Source organism: Pelodiscus sinensis, chromosome 1, assembly GCF_049634645.1.
Source record: "Pelodiscus sinensis isolate JC-2024 chromosome 1, ASM4963464v1, whole genome shotgun sequence".
NCBI lineage: Eukaryota > Metazoa > Chordata > Testudines > Trionychidae > Pelodiscus > Pelodiscus sinensis.
In genome coordinates, this window is record NC_134711.1 from 323657719 (window position 1) to 323679524 (window position 21806).

At 45.1% G+C, this 21806-nt stretch overlaps 1 protein-coding gene across 7 annotated transcripts in view; it reads left to right on the forward strand.

Annotated features, from left to right (window-relative positions):
• Window positions 1-21806, forward strand: part of LOC102463166 (disintegrin and metalloproteinase domain-containing protein 21-like) — a 135521-nt gene that overhangs the window by 75680 nt on the left and 38035 nt on the right. For all 7 annotated transcript variants that reach the window (XR_003090199.2, XR_012900817.1, XM_075919610.1 and 4 more), the window contains 4 exons: window positions 7849-7938; window positions 10225-10417; window positions 16021-16126; window positions 19879-20062. Coding sequence is in view for 5 of the 7 variants with exons in the window: in XM_075919610.1 (XP_075775725.1) it covers window positions 7849-7938; window positions 10225-10417; window positions 16021-16126; window positions 19879-20062 (573 nt within the window). In the remaining 2 variants the exon portion in view is untranslated. The remainder of the gene's footprint in view (window positions 1-7848; window positions 7939-10224; window positions 10418-16020; window positions 16127-19878; window positions 20063-21806) is intronic.

A 21806-nucleotide genomic window follows, 5' to 3' on the forward strand; every position in this document is an offset into this window, starting at 1 on the left:
CAGATGTAATCTGAACACAGAGCTGGGCTAGGATGCCTCAGGCCCCCTTGAGATGGGGGGGAGACTGGGCCCCTAAACTCCAGCCCCTTTCCCTAGGCTGTCTCCTCCATGCTCCCAGACAGCAACTAATCCACACTCTTCCAGCCCTGCCCCCCAGCCAGGGCAGCATTCCACCTTCCTTTGTTCCTCTCCATGGGGGGTGTCTGGCCATACCGGTTGAGAGGTCCCTTTGCATAGTGACTCATCCTGTTTTGCTGGGTCGTGGTACCCACAGCAGCCAGTGGTGGTTACCCCGGAGCCAGCAGCATAGAAACCAGCCAGGTACCCCCACTACGTCACAGGTACCTGCAAGAATTCCCTGGGAGATGCTCTTCTGCTCAATTGGGGTTCTCAACAACTGCTCTATGTGTTTCCACCTCTTCCTCTCATTCCGAGGGCACTGGAGAAGATAGTGACAGAGGGCGCAACAGTAATCTTCATCGCACCCTTTTGGCCTCGGCAAATTTGGCTGACACAATTATCCAGAATGTTGGTTGCTCAACCCCGACGACTTCCACTGATGCCCAACTTACTGTCTCAACAGCACGGTTCGATGCTGCATCCAAGCATCGATCGCATGCAGCTCACGGCATGGCTCCTAACTGGCTCCAGCCACCAGAAATGACATGCTCTGAGGAAGTGAAGCATGTACTTATGAATAGCAGACGCCATAGCACTCGCAAGGCTTATACCTATAAATGGCATCGGTTCCAAGCCTGGTGTCTGGAGAGGGACTTCGACCCTCTCTCTTTACCAGTGCACCATACTTTGGATTACATCTTCCAGCTGAAGACAGACGGGTTAGCAAATGCTTCGCTGAAAGTTCACTTGGCAGCAATCTCGGCCTTTCACGCTCCCATTGACGGACATTCACTGTTCGCTCATCCGTTAGTTAAAAGATTCCTAAAGGGGTTCGGTAATCTATATCCAGCCCATACAGTTCCACCGGAGCCGTGGAACTTATCTTTGGTACTGGACACACTAACTCGTCCCCCCCTTTGAGCCGTTAGCAACTTGTGACTTGAGCTTGCTCACGATGAAAGTGTCATTCCTTCTTGCAATTACGTCAGCACGTCGAGTTAGTGAGTTGGCAGCTCTTTCGGCCGACCCACCGTACACGTTATTTTCTGAACAGGGGGTTCTGCTTCGTGTTCACCCCCCCTTCCTCCCGAAGGTAAATTCACCCTTCCATATAAATGAGCCCATAAGTCTGCCAACATTCTATCCGAAGCCTCATTCTTCACCAGAAGATTCACGTTTGCATACACTCGATGTTAAACGAGCGCTGGCCTTCTATCTGCATAGAACATGCGACTTCAGGAAGTCTCGGCATCTTTTTATAGCTACAGCGGAGCGCTCCAAGGGGCAACAGCTCTCCACACAACGTATCTCCAATTTCATCACCTCCTGCATCATACGTTGTTATACCCTACGGCACAAACCCTTACCGGGGCGACCTCACGCTCATTCTATCAGAGGCATGGCCGCATCCACTGCGTACCTTAGAGGGGTGCCATTGCAGGATATATGCAGTGCAGCAACTTGGTCATCTTCTCTGACATTTGCCAAACATTATGCTCTTACGAGAATATTGAGGAATGATTCAGCGGTGGCACAAGCAGTCTTGGCCACAGCGCATAGACGATGAGTCCGAAGCATGCCAATAGTGCTTGACCACTGCTCTGTACTCACCTCGAGTGGAGCACCCTCGGGGATACTACTCAACGAAGAAGAGAGAGTTACTCACCCTGTGCAGTAACGTCTGTTCTTCGAGATGTGTGTCCCCATGGGTGCTCCACGACCCACCCTCCTCCCTGCTTTGGAGCTTTTGCTTATCTCTTTGCAGATGCTTCCGGTTGGGAGGAAACTGACGAGCCGGCCCGCGCTCAGCTGTAACGGCGTGAACAGCGCGAGGCAACAGGAGTGCATGCGCGGGCCGACAGGGCTACTGCTGTGGAAGTTTCTCCGTTTTGCGGCACCAGGACGGACCCAGCACCTCGAGTGGAGCACCCACGGGGACACACATCTCGAAGAACAGACATTACTGCACAGGGTGAGTAACTCTCTCTTCTATGAGAACCTTGGGCAACTTACTGGGGCTCTCCATCTAGGCCATGCATGGCTCACAGAAGCAAGCTTAAGTCTAATTCCATGTCTCAGCCCTCAGCCAGCTGAGACTCAGGAGGTTGGGGACGATGCAGAAAAAGGCACTGATCAGGAAGCAACATCTCCTGCTCACAATTCTTCCTCCTTCCCAGATGAGGCAATCATATTGCTGCTGTCTATCTGCATGGATGACTTTAAAAACTTCCAGGAATTGTTCAAGCAGGTGGCCTAAAGCCAGGATAACCCATTGGAGGAAATGCAGAAAAACCAGCACACAGTAGTACAAATTCTAAACCTTCATCTACTTCTAAAATCACTCTGCCCGTTAATGATGCAATTTTGAAACTCACAGAAACAGTCTTGCAGACACTAGTCTCAATACTGCCACCGGCCAGTGTTTCCCACCAGCCACTCTGCTGGCCGCCGCTGCTTCGCTGGCTGTAATGGGTCTCGCTCCCAACCAAACCAGTGATTTCAGCTCTTAGTGATTTCAACTCTTTAGCCACCACCTGGACTGGCAAAGAATTCCAGCTTCCACTAGACTAGCAAAAAGACTCCTCATGGAGGGTATGTCTACACTACAAAGTTAGTTCGAACTAACGGACGTCGAATTTGAATCGAACTAGCGGAGCGCTTAGTTCGAACTAGGTAAACCTCATTTTACGAGGACTAACGCCTAGTTCGAACTAGCTAGTTCGAACTAAGGGCTGTGTAGCCCTTTAGTTCGAACTAGTGGGAGGCTAGCCCTCCCCAGGTTTCCCTGGTGGCCACTCTGGCCAACACCAGGGAAACTCTATGCCCCCCTCCCGGCTCCGGACCCCTTAAAGGGGCACAGGCTGGCTACGGTGCCCGTGCCAGGTGCAAGCCTGCCAGCACCCAGCTAGCAGACCCTGCACCTGGCACGGCACAGAGCCACCCACCCGATGCCCCCCAGCCCACCCCCTCTTGCCGGGACCAGGCTGGCGGCTCCCGGGAGCTTGCCCTGGACCGCAAGAGGCGGGCACCTTCCTGGGCTAGTGCGGACATTGTGGACCTCGTCCACGATCTCCGCACTAGGCACAGGAAAGTGGCCGTCTAGGGCAGGAGAGCTGCCAGCCTGGCCACCCAGGAGCAGGTGTGCATGAAAATCAAGGGGGTCCACTGAGACCCCCGACCCTGAGCCCTGAGCTTACAATGGCCGTACTGGGTCAGACCAAAGGTCCATCTAGCCCGGTAGCCTGTCTGCCAACAGCGGCCAACCCTAGGGACCCTGGAGGGGATGGACCGAAGACAATGACCAAGCCATTTGTCTCGTGCCATCCCTCTCCAGCCTTCCACAAACTTTGGGCAGGGACACCACTCCTACCCTCTGGCTAATAGGACTCCATGGACCCAACCTCCATGACTTGATCTCACTTCCCTTTAAACTTTGTTCTAGTTCTAGCCTTCACAGCCTCCTGCAGCAAGGAGTTCCACGGGTTAACTATTTGCTTTGTCAAGAAGAACAACTTTCTCTTACTAGTTTCAAGCCTGATACCCATTCCTTTCCTTTGGTGTCCTCTAGTCCTTCTTTATGGGAACTCAGGAAGAACTTTTCTGAATGCACCCTCTCCGCCCAACCCCTGCTTTTAGAGACCTCTATCCTGTCCCCCCTCCGTCTCCTCTTTTCTAAGCTGAACAGTCCCAGTCTCTGTAGCCTTTCTTCATCTGGGACCTGTTCCCAACCCCTGATCATGTTAGTTGCCCTCCCCTCTCCCACCTCCTTTTCCCAGTCTCCCCCAGTTTTGTTCAATAAAGACAGAGTCAATGTTGGAAGAAACGTTATCTTTATTTTGTACATCAATAAGAAGGGGGGCTAGGGAAGGGTAAGTGGAAGGAGGTGAGGGAGGAATGGGGTACGAGCCCCCGATGGGGAGGACTGGGCTGGCTCTGCGGGCTTCTGGGGGTGGAAGCTCTCCTGCAGCCCCCCAATTACTCCCTCTCCCCAGATGGCAGCCTGCGGCAAGTGCAGCCGGGCTGATGGCCGAGTGGTGTGATGTGCCCAGTGTGGGCACTCAGGGCACTCCAAGCCAGAACTTCTTTGCAAGCGGGGCACCCCTTAGAACTGTGTTTCCGGGGTGGGGGTCGGGACCCTTTAAGCGCAGCCTGAGACAGCATCTCCATGCTCTAAGTCCTCCTTTTATGCCCTGCCGGCACTGCTTCCGGCCATCCTTAAGCCCTGTTCAGAGTCCACTCAATGTGGACTTACTAGTTCGAACTAGCAAAACGCTAGTTCGAACTAGTTTTTAGTTCTAGATGCGTTAGTTCGAACTAGCTTAGTTCGAATTAACTAATTCGAACTAAGTTAGTTCGAACTAGCGCTGTAGTGTAGACGTACCCGGAGTCTGCTTTAGCTCTGTCTTTAAAACAAAGGGGGAAAGGTGCAGGTTGGGCCAGTCTTACAGCTCACACCTGGCAGGTGTGAAGCAGGCTGATTCAAGCCCTTTAACCCTTCCCCCAGCTCAGCTCGCTCAGCTCACTCAATTCTGGAAGGGGGGAGGCTTGCTCCTCGGAGATCTCTTACAATGATGGTGGTGTCTCTCCTGCAAGCACTGGTGGCATGTTTTACAGTTCCCACATTTAGGGGTAGCATGATTTATGACCCCACAACAGCCCCAAATTATTTACAATACACCACATTCCATTCCAACACTGATCCTCCATCAGCCCTGGCTAAATAGGATTTACATAGCCACACTTCATATTCCCTCCCCATCCTGGCATGAGCTGTATTTACATATCAGCAGTTAACAATTAATTATCTTGCAGAACTAAACAATTGTAATGGGCACACCCCAGGGCAGGTCTCTCCTTTTAGCTGGCTGATAGCAAGCAGCAGTTCAGCCTCTGCTTACATACGTCTACGCTACGGCTACGTCTACACTGGCATGATTTTCCGGAAAAGCGCATCTAGATTGGCAGGACACTTTTCCGGAAAAGCACTTTTTGCGGAAAAGCGTCCATGGCCAATCTAGACTCACTTTTCCGCAAAAAAGCCCCGATCGCCATTTTCGTGATCTGGGCTTTTTTGCAGAAAACAGTACTGTGCTGTCTACACTGGCCCTTTTGTGCAAAAGTCTTTCGGAAAAAGACTTTTGCCCATACGGGAGCAGCATAGTATTTCCGGAAAATCACTGATGATCTTACAAGAGATTGTCAGTGCTTTTCCGGAAATTCAAGCGGCCAGTGTAGACAGCTGGCAAGTTTTTCCGGAAAAGTGGCTGATTTTCTGGAAAAACTTGCCAGTCTAGACACAGCCAACATGTTTCCCCCATACAAGGAACCAATCCCAGCATGGGACTTGAACCTTATACTAAAAGTGCTCGTGGGTAAACCCTTTGAGCCTCTTGCCACCTGTTCACTATTATACCTATCAATTAAAGTAGCTTTTGTTGTGACAATCACCTTTGTAAGACATGTTGGTGAAATAGCAGCCTTAATGGTGGATCTAACATACGCAATATTTATTTCATAAGGATAAGGTCACGCTTAGGACTCAACCCAAATTTCCACCCAAAGTACTTACCGAGTTTCACTGCAATGAACCCATATACTTACCTGTTTTCTTCCCTAATCCACACAAGGACAATAAAGAAGTGGCTTTCCATACCCTAGCAACAAGGAGTCCTGCAGCACTTTATAGATTAACAGATGTATTGGAGCATATGCTTCGTGGGCAAAGACCTACTTTGTCATATGCATGTTGTGGAAATATCCAGAGGCAGGAATAAATATGCAGGCCAGAATCAGGCTAGAGATAACAAGGCTAATTCAAGCAGGGAGGATGGGGCCCACTTCTAGCAGCTGATCTGGAGATGTGAATACCAAGAAAGGAGAAGCTGCTTTTGTAGTTAGCTAGCCACTCACAGTCTTTGTTTAATCCTGAGCTGATGGCATCAAACTTGCAGTTGAACTGTAGCTCAGCAGTTTCTCTTTGAAGTCTGGTCTTGAAGTTTTTTTGCTGAAGGATGGCTACCTTTAGATCTGCTATTGTGTGTCCAGGGAGACTGAAGTGTTTCTCCTACATGTTTTTGTATATTGCCATTCCTAATGTCTGATTTGTGTCCATTTATTCTTTTACATACGGAAAGAATGCTGAGACTCTCAAGGAGAATGTAATCTTTCTCAATATTTAGTTTGGTGTAACAGGGTGTACTAGATCTAGAGGCCTCTTTCTGGAGGCCTTGTGACAAAAACCTGATTCTGGCCTGCATATTTATTCCTGCCTCTGGATATTTCCACTACATTCATCTGACAAAGTGGGTCTTTGCCCACGAAAGCTTATACTATAATACATCTGTTAGTCTATAAGATGCTACAGGACTCCTTGTCACTTTTGCAGATCCAGACTACCATGGATACTCTGATACTTTCCATACCCTGGATCTCTGCAGAGCACAAGCATTCTACCTACAGTGGACAAAGCCCTTTCAGAAACCCCTCAGCTGTTTTTTTCATCAACAGAGAGGTCACAGGGGTTATCTATATCGAAAAAAAGACTCTCAAAATGGGTATCTAGTTGCATTAAACTAGTGTATATCATAACCCAGAGATAGCCCCCATCAACTGTGCAATCTCACTCTATAAGGACAATGGCATTCCTACAGGGTGTCCCAACAGAACATATCTGCAGGGCCACCACATGGATGTCAACACATACCTTCATACAACATTATGCAATACAGACATTAGCTAAGTCAGAGAGAACATTTGGCCATACAATACGCTGGGCCTCGCAGGCTCAGCATTTGAAGTTCCCACCTCCTACTACGAATACTGCTTTGAAATCACCTAAGGTAGAGCACCCACATGACGCTCCTCAAAGAAGAAGGGAAGGTTACTCATCTGTGTAGTCGCTGGAGTTCTTCAAGAAGGTTGTTCCCAGGGGTGCTCCACCACTCAACCTCCTTTCCCTGTCTTTCGAATATAGCACGTCTGGGTCAGAGAAGGAACTGAGGAGATGGGAGGCCTGGTCATGCATGTGAAGTAGTCTCCTCAGAACACACACCAGATTCTTGTGCATGTGGCCAGCCAGGGGCGCTCCTGTCACAAATCTCCAGTCTCGGGCTCAGCGGCGCTGAAGCACCTAAGGTGGAGCACCCACAGGGACAACCATCTTGAAGAACTCCAGATACTACACAGAATAACCTTCCCTTAGCAGCCCCTCCTCTGCCTGAAGCCTATGTGCTTCCAGCTTAGTCCTTGCAAAGACCATACTGGGGGCAGAGGGGACGTGCTGGCAGGAACCAGGAAGTTCTCCCAATATGCTGCAGTTTGTCATCCACAACTTGTAGTTCCCAGGGCTGCTGCTGAAGCACTAACTGTATCTTGGGCTACACTAACATCATCCTTTCATATGTACCAACCAATCCATCGTCCTATGTTCTGTCACAAACCTCATTGGACGACAACAGAGACTGTCTTCATACATTAGACATCAGGCATATATTAACCCACTTTTGCTGGAACAGTTTGGATGACTGGGACCAGGCATAAAAAGGGACATTCACATCTAAAACAGGGTGTATAGTCACCATAACTATGGTGAGAAATGGGAGTTTGTCTCTCAGATTCACTAAGCTTTGTTACTGTTTGAAATTAAACAATAAATGGTAAATGTGGTTGTTACAGAAGAGTCCCAACACAGGTTTTTAAGGTGAGGTGTTGTTCATTGCGTATTTTAAGGTGTGCCAACGGAGTGGCTGCTGCCTTTCCAACTGTACAATAAAGCCAGGTGCTGAATGTATTTCTGGACTTTGCTGCAAAAACTGTCAGGTAAGAAAAAACATAATAGGCGTTTTAGTTCATGGTAAATTGAATGTTTACTTACAAGTTAATAGCCAGTGGCAACCCCATTCATTTTCACAGTTTCCTTCTCAAGTACTGGATGTGCTAATCCCACGTAGATGTGTTGGAATAAGAGCTGTGCACCTTGTTTTTAGTAAATCATTTATTTGCTGAAAATGGGTGTTTTGGTCAACACAAAACTATTTGTTAATTCATTTAGAGTTCACTGAACAATTTTGACCAGACCAAAAACTTCCAGTAATGTTCAAATGAAATGTTTTGCTTTGCTTCAAATGCAAAGGTTTTTTTTAACTTTGGGCATTTTGGCAGAAGTAAAGGAGGAAGAATTTTCAAAATACTTATTGGTAGGGCTCCTTTATAGCACTAGGCACAGGAAAACAGCTGTCTAGGGCAGGAGAGCTGCCAGCCTGGCCACCCAGGAGCAGGTGTGCATGAAAATCAAGGTGGTCCACTGAGACCCCCGACTCTGAGCCCTGAGCTTACAATGGCCGTGCTGGGTCAGACCAAAGGGCCATTTAGCCCAGTAGCCTGTCTGCCGACAGCGGCCAACCCTAGGGACCCTGGAGGGGATGGACCGAAGATAGTGACCAAGCCATTTGTCTCGTGCCATCCCTCTCCAGCCTTCCACAAACTTTGGGCAGGGACACCACTCCTACCCCATGGCTAATACCACTCCATGGACCCAACCTCCATGAATTGATCTCACTTCTCTTTAAAGTCTGTTCTAGTTCTAGCCTTCACAGCCTCCTGCAGCAAGGAGTTCCACAGGTTGACTCTTTGCTTTGTGAAGAACAACTTTCTGTTACTAGTTTGAAGCCTGCTACCCATTCCTTTCCTTTGGTGTCCTCTAGTCCTTCTTTATGGGAACTAATGAAGAACTTTTCTGTATGTACCCTCTCCACCCCACTCCTGCTTTTAGAGACTTCTATCCTGTCCCCCCTCCATCTCCTCTTTTCTAAGCTGAGAAGTCCCAGTCTCTTTAGCCTGTCTTCATATGGGACCTGTTCCCAACCCCTGATCATTTTAGTTGCCCTCTCCTCTCCCAGCCTCTCTCTTCCCCTCTCCCACCTCCTTTTCCCAGTCTCCCCCAGTTTTGTTCAATAAAGACAGATTCCATTTTTGAACACAATTGTCCTTTATTTTGTACATCAAGAAGAGGGGCTAGGGAAGGGTATTTCAGAATGCTGCAGCAAATTTCATTTTCCTAGTCAGTCATTTTGACCATGTCACGTCTCCTTTCTTCCGTCTTCTGGTTCCCTTTTCTCTATCACATTTGTCTTCACCTAATTGCCTTCACCTTCAAGGCGCTTCATGGCCAATCATGACCATGTCATCTCTTGTTTGCTATTGAATGCTCAACACTTAACTCCAATCCACTCATGATGCTAGCATCCATTGCCCACTTGTTAAATTTTCAAAGACTTACATTCTTTCTCTCATGCTGCCTCTCATTCTTGGGAGAAACTCTGCATAAACATTGATTAAAACTCAGTAATTATCCTCCAAAACCCATCCCAAAACACTCCTCTTTCTTCCTGCCTACCAAAACACTTGATAGCAATTAGGTTGCTGGTGAGCTGAGATCACTGCATATCAAAATGTCCAGTACTGTCATGCTGATTCTTTGTATGGTCTCCCATTTATCTGTACCCATCTCTTATCTTATACTTAGGTTATAGCTCTTTGGAGAAGGACCAGCCTTGTTCTGTGTGCAACACTGCGCACAATAGGGTCTGGTTCCTTGACTACAACTTCAAGGTGCTACAGTAACACCAGTTCTATTTAGTGGTCATTCTGAAGAGGATATTGTTAGGTTGGTCTCATGCCCCTTCCCCCAGGGACTGACAGACCTAGCTTTTGAGCACTGTGGGTGAAATGTCCCCTGCTCTAGCCTCAGCAGTCTCAGAATGGAAAAAAATAATAGATGGGCAAAATCTGTTTTTTCCTTTCTTTATTATTATTGATTAAAAGCCCAATCATCATTTGAGAGTGGAAATAAATCACAAATATTTTGAACACTGGAATTAGAGTGCAGTCATTAATAAACAGCACAAGGTGTATTTATCGTGCATCTTTCTCTTATCTTATCTATGTTGAAATAAATGGTAAAGAAACTGCAGGTGGCTTTTTCCTTACCCATGAGATGTTTGGGAACATCTAAACCAAACATATTTTAAGAGAGCAAATGGTAGCTCATGGAATAGGCCACCACAAAGAAAGCACATCTAGATCTTTGTACTATTATTTTAATAGCTTCATTTACCAGGGAAAATATGCAGAGAAAGTACTGGTTACTGTGACCTTCCTGAATACTGCAATGGTTCTTCACACTGGTGCCCAGAGGATGTATATAAGCAAGATGGAACTCCATGCAGTAACAAGGACTGTTGTTTCAAAGGGAGATGCAATAATCATGAAAAGCAATGCAAAGCTGTATTTGGTAAAGGTAAGTCCTATATTATTATTTACAAAAATCCTTAGCAGCTTCAATGAATTCTTAGGACATTAGCCAGTTCTGGAATGATTGCCAACTGAGGACTCGGTACAGGTTGCACTTCTAAAATCCAGAGGCAAAGGGAGCTAGCATGAGACTCAGCTGTGCTGTGAGGGGTGTGGACCACGAGCCAATGCACAGCTCAGTTGGGTTGCAGAGGGGCCGGGAGCTAGTGCGTGATCGGTGATGCGGGGGGAAGCCAGGAAGCCAGTGGGGGAGGGTGCCTGAAATGACTTCCCTGGTCTGGAAAAATCCCTTATCCAGGACCAGTCAGGTCCCGAAGGTGCTGGACCAGGGAAGTCCATCCTGTAACAGATATTTTGGCCCAGGTGCGCTATACAAAGTGAGTAAAGTTTTTGTGGCTTCTGGGAGTTTCTGCAATCTTGGTTTATCCTGCTTCACCTATGCTAGGAATCTGCCCTTCCCCCTGACCTAACTGTTTTGCATATCACTCCTACATGTAAGGACTGTTCTTCTGTAATATTAAACATTGAAATATTTAAACAGTCTCACTGTGCCATACTTTCCCTGCTGTTGGATCTTACATGTTTTCTCAGCTCAGGAAGCAATAGAAGAGGGTTGGAGTGTCTCCTAGCATACAAATCAGCTGATTTTTGAGAACAGGTGGTTTGGAAAGTTGGGGTAGATACTTGCATGGGAGCCCTCTTTGGCTACAGAAGATACTAGGGGAGGGCTAATGAAATTGGAATAATTTTAAAGAGGAAAGAATGCTGAGACCCTCAAGGAGAATGTAATCTTTCTCAATATTTAGGTTGGTGTAAAAGGGTGTACTAGATCCAGAGGCCTCTTTCTGGAGGTCTTTTGACATTACCTCTTCACACCCCAGAAAAAAACAGAGGAGAGAGTCTCCAGACATTTAGTCAGAAAAATTGCTGGATTGACCAATCAGGGGCCAGAAAGTCCATATAAAAAGAAACAGCAGAAGCATAGCTTCCTTTTTGGAGCTCAGAGAGGGAGATTTGCATGTCTGGCTGGCTGGAAGAACAACAGGACCATGGATAGGTCAAAGGCTGACTGCACCCAGGGAACTGATCCTAGAACTTAACCACACTAGGTGAGGGTATTCTGAGTGTCACTGGTGGTCTGGTTCACTAGGGGAGGGCTGCTAAAAGGATACCACTGGAAGGCACTGAGGGTATGTCTACACTACCCCGCTAGTTCGAACTAGGAGGGTAATGTAGGCATACCGGACTTGCAAATGAAGCCCAGGATTTGAATTTCCCGGGCTTCATTTGCATAAGCGGGGAGCCGCCATTTTTAAAACCCCGCTGGTTCGAACCCCGTGCAGCGCGGTTACACGGGGCACGAACTAGGTAGTTCGAACTAGGCTTCCTAGTTCGAACTACCGTTACTCCTCGTGAAATGAGGAAGCCTAGTTCAAACTACCTAGTTCGTACCACATGTAGCCGTGCGGCACGGGGTTCGAACCAGCCGGGATTTTAAAATGGCGGCGCCCAGCTTATGCAAATGAAGCCCGGGAAATTCAAATCCCGGGCTTCATTTGCAATTGCGGTATGCCTACATTACCCCACTAGTTCGAATTAGCGGGGTAGTGTAGACATACCCTTACCTACAATTGCCTGGAAGTTCAGGTCAGGGAGCCGAGAGCATCTGCAGGCCCTGGTAAGGTTGTGATGAGAGTGGCTCTGCACTCCCAAAAGTCGCAGGCCCTTGAGCAGAAGCGGTGGGACGAAGGAAGCCAGTCCTCTATGCCCCATGGAACATGGTGTGTGCCTTCCCCAGCCTGTGGAGCACACCATGTGTACAATGCAACACTCCTGTCACACAGACGGTTCCTAAAATTCATCTTGGGAATGGATCATTATTAATATTGAGTCCTTCCCTTTGGGTTTCCACAGCCCCTCACATCTTCTCCAAGGTACTAGCTGTGGTAATAGCATATCTCCCCATTCTAGGAATAATCATATTTCCCTACCTTGATAACTTCCTCGTCAAGGCTGGCATCTATGACAAGGCAATGCTAACCACAATTCAGTACCTCCAACACCTAGGTCTTCAAATAAACTAGATTAAATCATCACCACAGGCCACACAAACCATACAATTCCTTGGAGTCTACCTAGACTCCATGGTAGCTTAAGTGTTGCTCCTGGACAAGAGATTCCATGCCATACAATCCCTAGTGACCACACTGTACTACTCCCTGAACATCACAGTCCTGGAATGTCTCCAACTTCTTGGTCATATGGCAGTATCCACCTCTGTCGTGACAGATGCTCAGATACACGTGTTGCCTTCAGGCATAGTTTGCAATCTTCTTCAAGTCTCACAGATACTCTGAGAACCCGCCTCACTATATAACACACAGTAAAACAACCTCTCAGGTGGTGGATCAACTCAGTCAATCTATGTTCAGAGGTCCAATTTATACCTTCAGCCCCTTCATATGTACTAACTACCAACGCCACCTGCATATGATGGGGAGCACACTTCCAAAGCCATACAGTCCAGGGCCTATGGTCAACTCAAGAAGTATCCTTACACATCAGCCTAGAGCTTCATACTTTCCACAGTGCCTGCCACCAGTTTCTTCCTCTCCTGCACAACTATCACATATGGGAGCTGACAGAGAACATTGCCTGCAACGTTCTATATAAACAGGCAGGGCAGAGCCAGATCTCAATTACTATGTACCAAAGCAATAAAACTCTAGAATTACTGCATTTGCCACAATATTCACATTTCTAGAGCACATATTCCAGGCTCTCATAACATCACTTCAGACAAATTGAACAGATGCTTTTCCCAACACCATGTGTGGGTCCTCAGCAACTCTGTTCTGCATCTCCTCTTCTTCAGATGGGGACAGCCAACCATTGATCTCTTTGCAACTCTCCTCAACTCGAAGTGCACATGCTTCTGCACCAGGGCAAGCATAGGACAGTGGTCTCAAAGGGATGTTTTTCTCACAACCTGGAAGGATACTGTGTTACGCTTTTCCGCTGATTCCTCTACTCTCTAAAGTGGTGCAAAAGATCAGATGTGGCCAAAGTGATTCTAATAGCCCCCACATTCTAATAGCCAAAAGAACCCTCGTACCCCTTTCTGATCAAACTGTCACTCTGCACCTCAATTTCCCTTCATCTGATAAGTGATAAGTGCTTTTCACCCTAAGATTGACAGCATCTCTTTCTTTGCCCATCCAGCTAGAAAATGTTTCCTAAAAGGACTTCAGATTCTTCAGTATGATGTGAGTCCTCCAATTATCCCAGGAGACTTACACCTTGTTCTATGTGTTCTTACCAAATCTCCTTTTCAACCAGTGGCTTCATGTTCAGCATTGCACCTCTTCATGAAGGTCTTCTTTCTCATTGCCATCCCTTCTGCCTGCATGTCATTGCAGCATTCATGGCATACTTTATGAACTCACCCTAAGTATCGACATAAGATTCCCTCTTCATTCCATATGAATGAACGTCTCCAACTCTCTGTATTTTTTCCTAAGACACATACATGCTAATACATTTGAAACTTCCATGCACACATTCCATGTCAGATGAGCCCTGGCCTACTTCTTGGACAGAAACCTGGTTCAGAATCTTTCCCCCTCCTGGCCAGAAGAAAGATAAATGTATTGTGAAGGGTTGATAGGGGTTGAAGACTCTTGCTTAGCTGATCCGTCACATCTGCTAGAACAGTGTGTGAATTGTAGGCCCTAACAGCTGACCCTTCATTCTGGTTTTCATAAGTATAGCAAAGAGTTACATCCCCATCTGTAATGTGGTGATTGAATTTTACATTTATCTGTCAATTAACTCACCTGTATTTTTTCCAAGGCGACACCTGTGCAGAAGAAATCATGCTTGTTACTTTCAGTGCAAAAAGGTCTATCTTATTATTATAGTAGGGCTAAATGATTCATATAGTGCCATAATCTTGTCATTTCTATCCTGCTAATAAAAAGAAACAAGTGCTCATATACTCTGGAAATTGGTTAGTCTATGTTTTCATGAGCCCTACATTTTAGTATCAGACCCTGTTCTTGAGAGAATTTGGTCACATTCCACTAGTTCCACAACAGCTTCACAGGTATGCCTTAGACATATTTCTTTTACCCAGAACTGTAGACTTGTAACACTTTCCAAGCATTTTACAAAACCCTATTATTTGGATTTAAGATCCAGATTGGTTGCACAATTTGGCAGGTTGGTACTTCAATCTCTCTTTAATTATATAGGACCCACCTTCATCATTCTAAAGGGAGTTCTTCTTGTCAAACTGTCTCATGGGTAAGAATAGGCACAGGACACTCAAAGAAGAAATAGAGGTTCTCAGTCTATAACCAGAACTCTTCAAGGTGTACTCTGCGTAGTCACTCCATACACACATACCCTCCCTCTTCTTTGAAGTCCTAAGTGCAACCTGAGAATAGGAGGAAGCATTGAAATTCAGTGTGATGGGTGAAATGTTCTATCATCTTTTATAGTCTTTCTCTCAGAAAATTCAGCAACAGTGATGGTAGCAGTAGGAGGGTATGTCTACACTACCCCGCTAGTTCGAACTAGCGGGGTAATGTATGCATACCGCACTTGCTAATGAAGCCCGGGATTTGAATTTCCCGGGCTTCATTAGCATAAGCGGGGAGCCGCCATTTTAAAATCCCCGCTGCTTCGAACCCCGTGCAGCGCGGCTACACGGGGCTCGAACTAGGTAGTTTGGACTAGGGTGCCTATTCCGAACTACCGATACACCTCGTTTCACGAGGAGTAACGGTAGTTCGGAATAGGAACCTAGTCCGAACTACCTAGTTCGAGCCCCGTGTAGCCGCGCTGCACGGGGTTCGAAGCAGCGGGGATTTAAAAATGGCGGCTCCCCGCTTATGCTAATGAAGCCCGGGAAATTCAAATCCCGGGCTTCATTAGCAAGTGCGGTATGCATACATTACCCTGCTAGTTCGAACTAGCGGGGTAGTGTAGACATACCCGGAGAGAGATAGGGAACCTAAGGCCTGAGGGCTGGATGTGGCCCCTTAGCTTGCCTGGAATCAGCCTCCGAGGCTCAGGGCTCCCCTCCCCAGCTTTGGGGAGCCCACATTGGTACTCCAGCCTCTCCGCTGTTCCACTGTGGGGCTGTAGCACACAAAATCTATTCGTTTTAGGCTTCCTTAGTCTCTGGTGGGCAAAACAAATGTGGGGAAAGTCTTTCTCCTTCTCAGTTGGGGACCACATCAATGAGGGTTTGTTTTTTTCTTTTCTGAGTCTCACTTGTGTGTGGCCCCCGACTGATTTTTCTGTGAGTCAGCAGCCCTTGACCCAAAAAAAGGTTCTCACTCTTGGGGTAGGAGAAAATGTAAGGATTCTGACAGTCTCTGGTACCTCAATGTTCCACCATCACATCTGTAGCAGAGGTATCTCCCATACATGAATATGCAGAGTCCATCTCAAAGAACTGGTTATAGGTGAATAATTTCAGTTTCCCCTTAATGCTTGATATGATTGGAGGCATTAGTACAATACATTATATGCTTTATTTCTGTCTTGTCATTTAGCTTGTGTTTTTTTCCTTCCTTGCAGCTGCACATCTGGCCCCGCTGAGTTGTTTCAAAGCAGTGAATACTAAAGGTGACCGGTGTGGCAACTGCGGTGGGGATGGACTTATTTACAATAAGTGTGAGGACAAGTAAGTTATATTTATTTATGTCTCTGGTCTACTGGAAAACCTGCTAAGAAGAAACCACTGTAAATTAAAAAATTTTATTTTAAATAGGGAAAAATAAATCATAGACAAGTGAGAGGAGATGCAGAGCAGCATTTTACCAGCCATACAGTTTGTTTAACCTTTCATTTTCACCCCTAGTGTGTTTGATGAGTTGTCTGTACAGCCCAGCCACTGGCAAACATGGTTTCATTCAGCCTCAGGAAGCTGATACGCTGTTGAAAAGATTAGACGGTGGTCTGTCAAGCTCTGCTGTTTTGTGTCGAATGACTTGTTGGTGACTAGAGATTACTTGCTGATACACACTGTGTTTTTTATGTTTCTTGTTGCAAAGCCAACAAGCCAACAACAAGACTTTTTTCTTTCCTTTTAAAGATGGTGGATGGGTGGTTCCTTGGAACTCCTCCCTGGGCAAATTAGAATGGGATCCTTACCTTCTGAGGTCCCTAGCATCACCTAATAGGCTTTGATTAGGCCAGATTTATTCAAACCAAGAATCTCCCTATTCTAGTAATTTCAGGCTCAGAAAGTCCATTGGTTAAGAAACTTATCCAATCAGTAGGTCCAAAGAAATTTGGAGTCATGGGTCAGTCTACAACATCTCACACATCCTAAAAAAGCCCAATGAAAGGAAATAAAATCATGCAATGCTAACAAAAGTTGAGATTGAAATTTTAGAAAACATCACATACACTGAGATCTGCATAAAGCACAGTTTTGTATTCTACAGACAATCTGAATGAAAGGTTATATTTTAATTTTAATACTTTTCTTTCCAAAATCTAATTTGGGGTATTCAATCCTTATACACTGTTGTATTGGTCTAGCTGCCTCACACTTCTCATCCTCTGTTAAGGGATGCTGATTTGTCGATCAGAGGGGAATTCTGCAATTTTACTATGGCTCCAAATGCAACAATTGCAGAATTCCTCCAGGATTAATTAGTTGATCCTACCAAGTTTCTCTATAAAAAAATAATTGGTTATTTTCTTGGTTTATTTTGGTGACTATTTCTCCTTAAAATTTTACTTTCTATAGGATTAGTTTAGTTCAGACAGAGTGCAGGAGGTAGGGATGCAAGGAGTCAGGTTTTGCACTTGGCTTTCCCACACTCAGGGGCCAGTCCCACTGCTGACCCATGAGCCCGAGGAAGCCCTCCAGAAAGCCCTTTCAAGGTCCCACAAGATACTCTTGGCATCCCGCCACCCACTGTCCCTTCAGTCTTTGCAGCCCACAGTCCCCAGGTCCTGCCACTGCCCAGGGGCTCAGCAGCCACCTCTGAGTTTGGCTAGGTTGCTAGCTCTCCTGGACTGAATGGACTGGACACCATTTGGCAACTTTAGGTGTGACCCCAGCCTGTTGAGCTTAGGGGCATGAACAGGTGTGGGGAGACAACAACTAGCTCAGCACTTCCACCCTAAAAATAATTTCAGTGACACTGCCTAGTAAAGTGTCCTTTTACTTTGTCTCAGTTATTCAGAGGAGCACCAAGTAGCAATGTGGTCCTCACGCTCCTGTCTCCTTATTTTGTAACAAGCAAGTAACATACAAACTATGTCTTCTGCAAACTTTCAGTGGGACGTCAATGCTGCATAGGGACTCTCAGTGTCCAGGGTATCTGTCTTACTTCTAAACTGCCAGGAAGTTAGTGTCATGGTTATAGGGCTAGCTGTTCCTTTTACCTGTAGATTAAAAAGACGGTTGTGTGCCAAGTACAGTAATTTTAAAGATACAAGGTGAGTGATGTAATAATTTTTATTGCGCCAGCTTCTGTTGGTGAAAGAGACAAACTTCCAAAAAGAAAAGCTCTGTGTAGCTCAAAAGCTTATCTCTTTCACCAATAGAGGTTGGGTCAATAAAAAATATTACATCGCCCTTATCTCTCTCATATTCAGGGACCAACTTGGTTACAACAAAAAAACCAATTATTTAGTCTGGCAAAACAAGAAATGGTAATACATGTCTTACTAATGATGCTGCCAACTCAAAGATGTTATATTCACTACTTGAGTCATAGAGGTTCTTTTATGTACCTTAGCATAAACAGTTATTTAAAACCAAGGGGAAAAATCACAATTGTTAACCAGGGCTATTTTAATATAGAAAAATAGTGTAACAAATGAGAGAACACAAGTGAGAATGTGTTGTGTGTTTGGATTTAGAAAGTCATAATGTCAGATAACTGAGTTAAAGTTTTATTTAAATAAGTCAACTCAATGCAGCATTACACTGAATACAGAGAAGGAGACATGCCAAATCTGAGACTGGAAAGTTGAGGCAGCCTACTTGAGCTCTCATCTGACTAACTGCTTGAATCTCACCTCATATAGGCTGTGTCTAGACTACATGCCTCTGTCGGCAGAGGCATGTAGATTAGACACATAGGCAAAGGCAAATGAAGCCGCGATTTAAATGATCGCGGCTTCATTTACATTTACATGGCTGCCGCGCTGAGCCGACAAACAGCTGATCAGCTGTTTGTCAGCTCACGCACTAGTCTGGACGTTCCCCCTGTTGACATCAAAGCCCTTTGTCGGCAGCCCCGTTATTCCTCGTGGAATGAGGTTTACCGGGGCTGCCGACAAAGGGCTTTGATGTCGACAGGGGGAACGTCCAGACTAGCACGCGAGCCGACAAACAGCTGATCAGCTGTTTGTCGGCTCAGCGCGGCATCCATGTAAATGTAAATGAAGCCGCGATCATTTAAATCGCGGCTTCATTTGCCTTTGCCAAAAAAACAAATCTACATGCCTCTGCCGACAGAGGCATGTAGTTTACAGAGGCATGTAGTTTAGACGTACCCATAATGTTCAGAACAAAAACTCCTCTCTCAAGCTTGATCTTGTATTGAATGAATAAGACAATGATATTTCTAATTCATTCATCACTGTTGGCATCCTCTGTGAATACCCTTAGCTCTCAGTGCTTAGACTTTAATCCACACATTACTTTTTACAGATATATACTTTATATATACATATATTTATGTTCTGTGTGTGTTTATAGAAAAGAGTCAAAGAAATAAACTATTGATCATTGCATTTGGTTTACATAACTGAAAAGCAATATTTGTTCAACTATCCACTGTTTCATCAATTTAAAAAGAGATCTATCACCAAGTAATCATAACAGAAATCTGGTAGAGTAATTACTGATGAGTTGAAAACATCCTTTAATAGATTGTTTTCTGTAATTATAGTCCTACTTCCTTCACATAATTTATAAGTAGTTCATTTCTGTACATCTGGACACATCCCTTTGGGTTAAGAGTTTAGAGAACAAAGACACAATCTGTTTTTCAATCACCTGCTACGGTCCAGCTAAAATTCATGTTATTGATAACACCAATATTAGGGTCAGTCTAATTTCTGAGTAAAGAGAGGATAATAAAGCACAGGACTACTAGGACAAAGATATTCATTTATTCAAACTAGAATTCTCTTTAGCTATAGAGTTTAACCAGAACCTTTGGATAACAATTCTGGAATGTTTAGTAAGAAATAATGAGAATTTGACATAAAACACATAAGAATAATATTTACTAAAGAATTATTACTTCAATTTCAATTTCCTCTGCATGTGTCTCTGGAGAACTTTTTACAAAGATTACACTCTTGAAAATCAACTTCAAGAGGTCGCCTAATACAATAGCTGCACTCATGGAAAGACTAAGTATTATCTAGACCAGGGCTAGTCTTATTTTTTTTTTCTTTCAGAGATGTCTTATGTGGAAGACTGCAGTGTGTTAATATTAAAAGAATACCTCAGATGAAAAGTCTTGGGTCCATAGTTCAGACTCCAGTTGAGAATACCTTGTGTTGGGGTACAGAATTTCATTCTGGAAGGCACATGGTAGATGTTGGCTCAGTGGAAGATGGTACAGCATGTGGTGAAAAAAAGGTACTGTAGTAAGTATAGTTCGATGTGGCAATAGGGTGGAGCCGAGATTAAATGGAGTGGGAGTCTTTGAATTCTTGTTCCCCGTTCCAGGTTGTATTTGTGAATGGGTTGGAATAAAGGATGCCTTGAGCACCCACAAGTAGCTAAAGAAGACCAGCTTAAGATCAGTAGAAGTTTTATTCCCTTTTTCGTGGTGGATGGAAAAATGATAAGTAGGGTTCAGTGTCACAGTTTTGGGGAATGCTGCACTTTTGAAAATTCACCCTAAGGGTCTAAGTACCATTAAACATTTGTCCCTAGATGTCTCCTTCTCTCCTGATGTTTCTAAACTATCTAAATCAACCTTAATTTGTTCAGTATATTGCCAAAGAGTGACTGAAAAGACAATACTCTCCAGGAAGAATTCTTTTACAAAAAAATTAATCTTTCAACAAGCTCTGAGTATAGTAAGACTTGAATCAAGCTTTCTCTGCCTAGATATGTGTTTCTGTTTTAACTACAAATCTAGATGCAAAATCCCCAACTGTTAACATAGTGGTTAAAATCCTGGGGTTTGATTGTTATTCTTCCATTGGGTAGGTATACAGATATTTATCCAACTAATTAGCTGCTTACATGTCCATTGTCACTCTATTTTCATTTTAATACCTGACATTATCTGCACAAACAGTTTTCTTGATGCATAGTACTCATTTTCTCAGCTTGAATAATTAAATCTATGTATTCATGTCGGAATATTGGTGACATCATAGCAGAATTTTCTAATGCTTTCAAGATCTACTGTAGCTATGTTATAAAAATTAAGTCTGTTTTAAAAATGGAAAAAGTAATGGGAAATTTTAAAATAACATAATTTATTCTTTGGGTACTGACCTCTGTGGGTGCTCTACTTCAGGTGCAACTTATGTGTCTTTCATCAGAGATTTTCAGTACTAGCAATTGTTCAGCCAACCATGTGCTGCAGATCTCATGCCCCATTCTGAGGCTATACAGTGTTGTACAAGCAAGCCAATCTCAGTTCCTTCTCAGCCACCTCAGCTTGAGATGAAGCATCTGGCATGCCAATTTCCAGTGTTGCCCAAACTTAGCTTTAGGATCTTCTAGATTTTAGTGTAGTGTAGTGTAGTGTAGTGTAGTTCTTTATTTCTACTCTATGTAATACAGCATTTTTTATTTTGTTTGAGGGTTATTTTTACAATCCTTCTCCCCTTTCTTCCCCTCTTCCCTACCTGTGAGTTTCCCTTGGAGATTATAACTGGGATATTCCATGATCTCCAGGATTCAAGCACTACCGCACCTGCTGGAGATCTGTCCTGGTCAGTGGCAGGCATTCACAGTGTGTTTGCTGTCTAGAAGACATGCACATCCCACAAAAGTGCAATATTTGTTACAACAGTGTTTCCCAATTTTATTTGGCTGAGGAACCCTTTTCAGCTTTTCAAAATTTCAAGGAACCCCTAGGTTTGTCAAGCAAAAAAAGGGGGGGGCGGGGGAGGAGAGAGGGACCCACCAATTCATGACCCAAGACCCCGCCCCATCTCCTTTCTGTGAGGCCTCATCCGCTCTGTTCCCCTCCTCTCCATCACTTGCTATACCCAGCCTTTATACTTGTCTCAACCTAGTGAGTGAGATGTGGGGTGGGAATGAGGGATTTGGGTGTGGGAAGGGGTGAGAAGTACAAGCTCTGGGAGGGAATTTGGATGCAGGAGAAAGGGCTGTTGACTCAGGGAGGGGGCTCTAGGCT